The 9,337-nt window shown below is 42.6% G+C and overlaps 2 protein-coding genes across 11 annotated transcripts; one reads left to right on the top strand and one right to left on the bottom strand.

The window, feature by feature from the left end:
• The first annotated feature begins 421 nt into the window (after positions 1 to 421).
• Positions 422 to 2,319, top strand: LOC119302408. The gene is made up of 4 exons (XM_037579446.1): positions 422 to 743; positions 856 to 1,067; positions 1,155 to 1,422; positions 1,747 to 2,319. The coding sequence occupies exons 1-4, from the start codon at positions 489 to 491 to the stop codon at positions 2,053 to 2,055; spliced, it is 1,044 nt and encodes a 347-aa protein (XP_037435343.1). The 5' UTR covers positions 422 to 488; the 3' UTR covers positions 2,056 to 2,319.
• Positions 1,228 to 9,124, bottom strand: LOC119302407 (pentatricopeptide repeat-containing protein At1g22960, mitochondrial-like). Of its 10 annotated transcripts, none has more exons than XR_005147549.1 (4): positions 6,870 to 9,124; positions 6,457 to 6,740; positions 6,254 to 6,356; positions 5,550 to 6,115 (listed from the first exon to the last, which is right to left on the bottom strand). XR_005147549.1 is itself a non-coding variant. In XM_037579445.1 (2 exons), exon 1 carries the CDS (start codon positions 9,017 to 9,019, stop codon positions 6,887 to 6,889), a length of 2,133 nt encoding a protein of 710 aa, XP_037435342.1. In that variant the 5' UTR covers positions 9,020 to 9,124; the 3' UTR covers positions 6,302 to 6,740; positions 6,838 to 6,886. The 10 variants fall into 10 exon arrangements, 1 of the variants encoding a protein (XP_037435342.1); XR_005147553.1 differs by lacking the exon at positions 5,550 to 6,115 and having other exon boundaries at positions 6,122 to 6,356; positions 6,457 to 6,532; positions 6,669 to 6,740; XR_005147552.1 differs by lacking the exons at positions 5,550 to 6,115; positions 6,254 to 6,356 and adding an exon at positions 1,228 to 1,354 and having other exon boundaries at positions 6,669 to 6,740.
• Positions 9,125 to 9,337: the final 213 nt, after the last annotated feature.

The raw sequence follows: 9,337 nt of genomic DNA, 5'->3' as shown, positions 1-9,337 counted from the left end.
GAGCCACATAATAAAAAAGTAATACACTCTTTTGATCTACTATTGTACATGTTGACTATAAGATGGACTCTAGATGACATGGCACTGGCTTATAGCCAGTAGCCAGCTATACTATTAACCATGCTCTAAGATAACTTATGGGCCAAGTCCCTAACTACTGCCCGGTGGGCCTTCTCTGGTTATAAGCTAAACCGGTCATAACATACTCCCTTCATAAACTAACATAAACTAACATAAGAGCGTTTAGATCATTCTTTAATGATCTAAATGTTCTTATATTAGTTTACGGAGTATTTGTTTACAGTCAGCAACAAGCCAGAGTAGTGGAGGCAAACAAAGAAAGCGGCCAGGGCCAGGGGGTCCCGTCCGTGCAATGATGCGCCCACACTACCGGTGGAGTGGAGTAAAAGAGCAGCCCACATTGCAGCTTTGCCCCCGCCACGCATAAACCTCCACAGCTGACACCGAAAGCACTGGATCTGGGAAGAATGGCTCCAAGATTGCTCGTCGTTCTTCCAGTGGTGCTGCTTGGTTTGGCCTTCCAGGCCATTCTCCGGCCACCACATACAAAACGTTGCGGCTCGGTAGGTGGACCTCCGGTGACATCTCCCAGGATCAAGCTCAGGGATGGGAGGTACCTCGCATACCGGGAAGACGGTGTGCAGAGAGACAAGTCCAAGTACAAGATCATCACAGTGCATGCATTTGATAGCACCAAGGACTTCCCCTCGCCTGTTTCCAAGGTACACGCAGAGAGCACAATTATAATCAGATTAAAATTTATACAAGTGAGACACGTTGGTTTATCTCTCAATATTTCCCCTAAAGATTGATTTCTGTTTTCGCCATTATCAGGAGCTCGTGGAAGAACTGGAAATTTACCTACTTGCATTTGATAGAGCAGGGTACGGGGAAAGTGACCCAAACCCCGGTCGGAGTGTCAAAAGTGAAGCCTTGGATGTAGAGGAGCTCGCCGACCAGCTGGAGCTTGGACAGAAGTTCCATGTCTTGGGTGTCTCCATGGGAGGATACACAGTTTGGGGTTGCCTCCAGTATATACCTCACAGGCAAAGAAAGAAACTCCAGCCATATGTATCTTCATGAAATATGAAACTCTTCAGAGTTGTAAAAGCTGCAATTTGCTATCGATGCAGGCTCGCAGGAGCCGCGCTAGTTGTACCAGTTATCAATTACTGGTGGCCTTCTTTCCCGCCAGAGGTGTCCAGGCAGGCTTTCAAGAAGCTCATTGTACCAGAGCAGAGGACCCTCTGGATCGCACACAATGCACCTTACTTTTTATACTTGTGGATGACCCAGAAATGGCTCCCTTCTTCTGCGGCAGCCATGCATCATCCTGAAATATTTAGCGACCATGATATGGAGGTGATTCAGAAAATGATGGCAATGCCGAGAACCATTGAGGTAAATCAAATCACAATTATGCCTCGGTTATAAATGTCACAAATACTTCAACCACGTGAAATTCTGCTTATGGAACACTTGAAATACAGATATACAAGTGCAACACTAGACTCCTTTCTGCGATGAACACTAAAATCCTGGGAGTTGCTGTTTCCTTGCTATGCCCACCGTAGAGAACAATAATAATATAATATAAATGTAAATTTTCAGGAAATATACACTAACAAAAGAATACATCAAACTTGGTATCAATCAGAGTTGTAAATCATAGACCACCCCTTGTTCAGATTTGTTGATGATGCTAATTTGGCCTTCCTTTTTTAGAATAAATCAAGGCAGCAAGGAATTTATGAATCAATCCATCGAGATTTACTTGTTGCTTTTGGGAATTGGGAGTTCGATCCAATGAATATTACAAATCCATTTCCTACAAATGAGGGTTCTGTACACATCTGGCAAGGATATGAAGATAGGTTGGTGCTGGTTGAGCTGCAGCGGTACCTTTCAAAGAAGCTTCCATGGATCCAGTATCATGAAGTCCAAGAAGGTGGACATATGTTCATGCTGGTGGGCGGATGGACCGATAAAATTATCAAGGCACTCTTGGTAGGAGAAGAGGCATCACCTATGTGACTAAAGATTCATCTTCGAGCTGCTGCTGGGCAGTGCAGATGCTACTAACTTTTACCCCCCAAGTTTTATCCCTTGGGACACCAAATTTGTCCAATTCAACAGATGATAGATCATACTTCACCTGCTCACTTCAAGCTATTGTTCTCCAGTACATTGAAATTACAATATGTGAAACCTTGTTGCTTGTTTTTTAGATAACATACTATGGATATTTTATGAATCACAAGTCATAAAAAATACTGAATATAATAAGAGTGCATGTAATGCTACCTCTTGCAGATAAAATTGATGGCAGAATTTTAAAAATCTGACAAAAGAATGGAACTCTGGAAATCTCGAGTTATGTTCTAGATAAAATCATGAAGAGCATGACAATTTTCCTTTTCTTAGAGAACATACCATATGAGAAAATCATGAAGGCACATCAGGATTTATTAATTGCATAGATGGATTCCAGTTTTCATTGCAACCAACGAACATGTGATTTCATATCACTGTAGGGAACAAAACATGCAGCACCGAGTGTTCTAACATCATGATTAACATTCATCAGAAACACAACCTTACAATGATATTCATGGCCTTCACGACAAGGAAAAAACAAGTCATCCTGAGCAACAAAATCTGAACTCCTCTTATTAGTTATTCCCCCCCATAAATAAACGTTCTGATAAGTATAACCAAACAAGATACTACAAAAATTCATCATTAAGATACAGTAAGTCACTTCTTTCTTTGTTCACCATGTTAGCCAAATATCAGAGTAAATTATTTCAATATTTGTCTGCCTAAAGTATCTGGATGCAAATACTTCATTTACTGCAAACATTTCATTTGCTAAAGGATAAAATCATGTTTCGAGTCATGTATTAAAAAAGCAGCCCGCTTGCTCGTAATGCTTATGCAACAATAAGCATGCATGTTATTCAGCTTTCAAGTCAATGAGAAATTCTAAACAAACAGGAGAATAAACAAAAATAATTTTAATAAACCAATGAATGCTTTTTTTTAAACAACACCTATAAAAAGTACTCCCTCTGTAAACTAATATAAGAGCGTTTAGATCACTAAAGTAGTGATCTGAACGCTCTTATATTAGTTTACAGAGGGGGTAGTTGCATGGTAAAAGATTACCAGTATTTGAAACCTCATGGAAATTTCTTCTGTCTAAAGCAGAGGCAAAGAAACACTGAAGTGCACATAGATGATGACACAAATTCTGAACATAAACTATTAAAGGGTTTCTGCCTGCAAAATTAAATTACTAACTCAATTCCCAACTTTTGGGATAAATTTGGCATTAGTGATTCACCCTGGAAAATTAGTCCATAGTATTTCCATGTGCACACCCAAAATTTTATTTCTGCCATGCACTAGGCTACAAGACTCATGTGCCATATGAAATACCGAACTCAATCAAGTAGCCTGCAATCGTACTACATACATATATCAAAAGCCAACATAATAAAGACATAATCCCAATAAAGAAGTTAACTGAATTTTGATAAATCAAATGACGGAAACCAAATTCACAATAGCATAAACAGCATTCATGTACTCAATACTTGTTTTCTTTAGGGAACACAAAATAGACATACACAGTGTTCCAAACAAATGTTTTAATGAAGGCTTAGAGATGCAATTCAACAAGAGAGTAAATAAATCAAAGGGCCTGCCACATGCAGCGGCCTGCATACTATGGGACCTGCTTGTGGAATGCTTGTTTGCTAGCCGAAGCTGGCATGAGGTCATATCCTAGGTATGATCTTCGATGGTGCAAACAAGACTTGGGAGACTTAATAAACAAGATAAAATCTGAGGGCAGGAACTGTGTTTCTGCGGGTGTGGTAGCATTATTCTTCATCTTTACAGAGGTTAATCCTCCTTGTACTGCAGCAGCGTGCGTGTGTTGTGGCCTAGTCCAAGGAATATATATAAACTCTCTTCTTCCATCAATGCATCGAGACACATAACTTTTGTGTTTCCTTGAGAAACAAAATATCAAGCAGGGAAGATTACGACAACCTGAGTGGATTAGAAACTTGAGTGAACTATGTGCAGTATGCACTACTAGTGAATTAGTGTGGCATGAGTGAAGATATATGAGGTACCAAATGTTCATATGAATGTTAAAGGCTCCATGATTCTGAATTCCGCCATGTCACTTGCATACACTGCCACGTTGTTTTTATTAGGTGAACCACTAAGCAGAGGAACATTGCAAAACTTTAAGGATAAAACTCAGAAAAGAACTTTAGATTTTTTTTCATACACAAAGTTAGTTGTTTGCTATCGTGTATCAAATATAAGCAATGTTAGAGTGTAGCGTATAGGCCTATGCGTTCTACTACCCTAGTTTGCCCATGAGGCACACTCGCAATGTACTACCTTCTCCTGTTTAACAACGGACCACGAACAAGTGGGCATTTTGCCCATAACTCTTCTCCCGTTTTGCTATCGTATATCAAATATAAGCAAATGTGAGTGTCATGTATAGTCCCATGAGTTCTACTGCCCTAGTTTGCCCATGATGCACACTCGCAAATGTACTACTCTTCTCCTGTTTAACAACGAACAAGTGGGCATTTTGCCCATAACTATTCTCTCGCAAATATATATATCTCCTCTAACAACGAGCAAGTGGGCATTTTTCCCATAACTCTTCTCCCGTTTGCTTTAATAAAAGATTTATTATTTGTTCAAGACAATGTAAACACAATTCAAAAATTATAATGTAGCCAAGATCAAGTACAAACTGAGAATACTCCCTCCAGTTGGGTTTACAAGTCGGACACGGGTTTTTAGGTCTTCGATTTGACTAATAAAACATGTATAATATACCACACAAATTATATGGTCAGAAATTACATTTGACAACTAACTAATCTAAAGATATATTTTTTATAGAATATAATACATGTTTTCATAGTCAAATTGATGACCTAAAAACCCATGCCCGGCTTATAAACCCAACCGGTGGGAGTAGTTGGCCTAAGGGAAAGCATCTGTTCATATGGTATGTACTGGTTAATATCGACATATGCAACCATCACATAATTACTGCCCTTCCAAAATGACTATGCAGTAATTCATCAAACCATAACATATCGGACAAGGTGCCTAAACTTCACAAATGGAAAGGTACTGGACATTAAAATTCAAACATGCATAGGTTGGATAATATCTTTGTGTATCAAGCATGAATTTGGTCCCGTCAGAATAACCATAGGAAACTACCGCAGATCATTTTTTCAGAATTACTTCGGAAGAAACAGAACAGGAGGAAAATAAATCAGATGGTCCAGATATCAGAATTCACTGGATCAGCTTACTAACCAACATAGATGACCCCAGGCTTATGCACACGATTATCATCCTAATCTCGTGGAACGTTTCTAGGAGTAGAAGTTGGATGGAATTTGACCATTCGAAGAGTCGCCGAAAGACATACTGTAGGTGAATTAAACAGGTTTGCACTGCAAATCTAATCTCTCTTTTTTAGAGAACATGCAGTACGCCTGCATGGCATTATATTAGGATAGGAAACAACACTTACAACTTTGCCCCAAACCGAGCAACAAACTGCCGAATTTGGATTGAATCAAGCCACAGGAAGAAAGGGTAAAAGAAAGAGGAAAAAAAAACAGACCATACGGAAGCATGGCTAGCTAGGGAAGGCTAAATAATTTCTGCTAAACCACCACGAACAAGCAGCCTTTCTCATCTCGCTATAGCCAGCCTCACACCACCTAGCGCATTATAGTCTTTGACTGTCCTCACTAGCTGCTTAACAGGTTAGGCTTTTTCACTGGAAACCATATCAGAAAAAAATCCAAATTGTCCAGGCTATCAACAGGACAAAGGCGTTGAATCCCCTCATGTTTCTCAATCCACCAAGGACCGAATTCACACCCTAGCGTTGGAGTGCAGGCTAGTAGACCTCTCCAGGGCAGCAATTCCTCCAAAACCGGTCAAAAGGTGATCGGTGGTTTCACGGTGTAATGAGAAGAATGCAGTTGCCGTAGGTCGGCAGTCCCCTCCTGCCAAGCCGCTCCACAATCTAGCAGCAGTATAGAAAAGCTATGCAATGACTTTAGAGCACAAATAAATGAAACAAAAAATGCTAAGGTGGTTCGCTCAATTAAAGGGCCGTTGCACTGCAGTTCAATCTCATAAATAGAAGTGTTTTGGCTGATACCGGTTGAGAGTTGAGACAAAAATTCCCCTCCACCCACCATACTAATCATTGAGAAGAAGAGAATCCATTAAATGATCCAAAGAATGGGAACAGTGTTACATATCTGACAAGTCAATGTGTGTGTCAGATGACTATGGCAAAATTGACCGTGAATCTGTGGTACAAGGATTATTCGTTTTACAAAATTCTTGGTAGTATCTTACCAAGAGAAAGCCTATATGTTATTGTTGAAGCTCAGCCCAAAAGGTCCATAGCCATTCACTTTTGAGATAGTAGATACTGGGGAGGCATGGTCAAAAGATTTCCATTATGCCTTATCGAAAGAAAAGAAAAAACAATGGGGGTTGTTTCTCCATGACCATGAGCATATGACCAGGGGGAAATTGTGAGGAAGTTCACACAGCAAGAGAAGGACCTGTTTGTGTTATCTGTCTGGAAATCACATAGCTCCTTTATCCAGAGTGTCACCCCAAATTCCGTCTGTCATCTGCTGATTGAAAGCAAAATCAAAATATGCTGGAAGAAATTACCATCGTTAAAAAAACTACTGATAAAGAGAATATGCATATAGGGATAATTCTTACAGAGTTTTCCACCAAGCAAGGCCAAGACGAACCTTTCTTGAAGACCGTCCTATGCACCCAAAACAACATTCTCCAAGTACTGAATTGTGTCGTGCATGTGATCTTCGCCAAATCCCTTAAACAAGGCATTATGTGTACAATGGTCTGGATGAATACCTTTCTGATGCATTTCACAGTACAGCCTTACAGCCTCCACCCAGTTACCTTCTTTACAGTTCCCGTCTATCAACAAAGTGTATGTGTATTTGTTTGGCACCAATCCTCTCTCCAGCATCTCATGAAAATATTGATAAGCCAATTCAGTTCTCCCTATCCGGCATAGTGCATTCATGAGCACATTATATGTTACTTCATTAGGTTCCACTCCTTCTTCCAGCATCTTCCGGAACCAGCCATATGCTGAATCAAGATCTCCCACCCTACAGTATGTGTGAATAAAAATGGTATAGGTCACAGCCGAGGGTGACAAACCACTTGCAACCATGCCACGAAAAATATTATTTGCTTTCCTTAGAAGCCCCCACTTACAATGTGCATGAATCAAGCAAGTGTATGTGACACAGTCAAGTTGTAACCCATCACTGACCATCTTCATCCACAACACATAGGCATCTTTCAGGCTACCAGCCTTGCACAGTCCATCAATAAGAATATTATATGTAACTGTATCGGAAGAAATTCCACTCGGCATCATCTCCTCCCTCAACTGAAAAGCATCGGAAATAGCACCTAGAGTCAGCTCTGCTGAAATCCTTGTGTTGTAAGCAAAGCAGTCTGGCTTTAAACCCTTACTCAGCATTTCATCAAAGAACACCCTTACCATAGCAATGTTCTTGACCTTACATGACCCATTCATAAGAATAGTATATGTACAAACATCGGGCAGGCAGCACTCTGCTCTCATCTCCTCCTTGAATCTCATAGCCCCCCCTAAATTACCTAATCTACAATAGCCATCTATAAGGATGTTATATGTCATAACTGTCGGTGCTAGCCCTGCACGTCTCAAATCACCAAGCAACCAAAGTGCCTGCTTCAAATTACATGCCTTACAATGTCCATTTATCAAGGAATTGTAAGTAATCAAATCTGGCTGCAACCCCATTGCCCTCATTTCCAGAAATTTCAACTCTGCCGCCTCCACGTTCCCTCTTTTAAATAACCCATGAATCAATGTATTGTATGTCACCACCGTTGGCACAATGCCATCATTCTGCATCTCCTGCTGCAAAGCATCAGCCTTTTCAACAAAACCCCTTGCTAACAACCCACTGATAAGTGGATTATATGTGAAGGCTGACGCTTGTTTGGACAACCGCATTCTGTCAACCAGTTGAGCCGCCTTGTCCAGCTCACCATTCCTGGCCAGCCCACTGATCACCACATTATAGGTGACATCATTCGGCAAGCAGCCAGCAACTTGGGCCTCCATATCCTTGAGCAGCATGACAGCCTGATCGATCCTCCCTGCCTTACAAAAAGAATCCAGCAATGTATTGTATGTGACAATGGATGGCTCAACCCCAAGCTGAAGCATATCTGAATACACAGCACGCATGTCGTCCCACCTGGCCGCGTCGCACAGCACAGAGAGCACGCAGTTGCACACCTTGACGTAAGGGGCGACACCTTGACGCGCCATCTCTTGGAAGGCGGAAAGGCATTGTGTCGAACAGCTGGTGGGCGCAGGGTCCTGAGCTTGGCATTCGGGCACAAACTTGGTGGACATGCGTAAGAGGAAGTTGAGGAGGTGGTGGGAGGAGGGGGACAGGGGATACGTGAGGAGGAGAGAGATGAGGGGAAGGAGAAGGCCAGCCTGGATAGCGCGGAGGGAGACGGGATAAGCGGAGCGGTTGCGCCTGGCCTCAGCGAGCGGGACAAGGACGGCGGCGAATGCGGAGGCGGAGCGGGGGAAACCGTGAGGGGTGCCCTCCGCCCACCGGAACAGCTGGCGAGCGAGGCCAGGGAGGCCGCGGAGCGCGCCGTGGACGTCTCCCGTGGCGAGAACCTGGCGGAGCGGATCCGGCGGAGGGGGATCGGAAGTGAGTAGTGAGGCGAATGGGTTGTCGTCGTGATACGGGGAAGGAATAAGCGCCGGCGATGAGGAGGAGGGGCGGAGGCTGCAGATAGCAGCTACGGCGGCAGGAGCTTGGGATTTACAGGGACGGGTGGGGAATAGCATGGATTAATGTTCGAATCCTCCCCGGCGGCGCCTCGCCATGAATGGCTGCGGCGGCGGCGGCGGCGGCGGAAAGGAGGAGTTCGATGCGGTCTGAAAGATGGCAGCGTGGCCCTCTCTTGTGCATACGAGTTTAGGAGGCTACGGCCGTAATAATTTGATTCATATGGGCTCTTCCGAAAATGAGATGGCATTAGGGAAATTCCCTTTTGAGTACGGGTGCTTTATGCACCGGCTAAAAAATCGAACTAAAATTTCATGTGGGCTGATGTCTGAACCTGCGAATTTCACACGAAAATACTCTCTTCGTCCTATAATATA

The sequence above is a fragment of the Triticum dicoccoides genome, chromosome 5A (assembly GCF_002162155.2).
Source record: "Triticum dicoccoides isolate Atlit2015 ecotype Zavitan chromosome 5A, WEW_v2.0, whole genome shotgun sequence".
Classification (NCBI taxonomy): Eukaryota; Viridiplantae; Streptophyta; class Magnoliopsida; order Poales; family Poaceae; genus Triticum; species Triticum dicoccoides.
The sequence above is the reverse complement of the archived record's forward strand: the minus strand, read 5'-3'. Positions and strand labels throughout refer to the sequence as shown.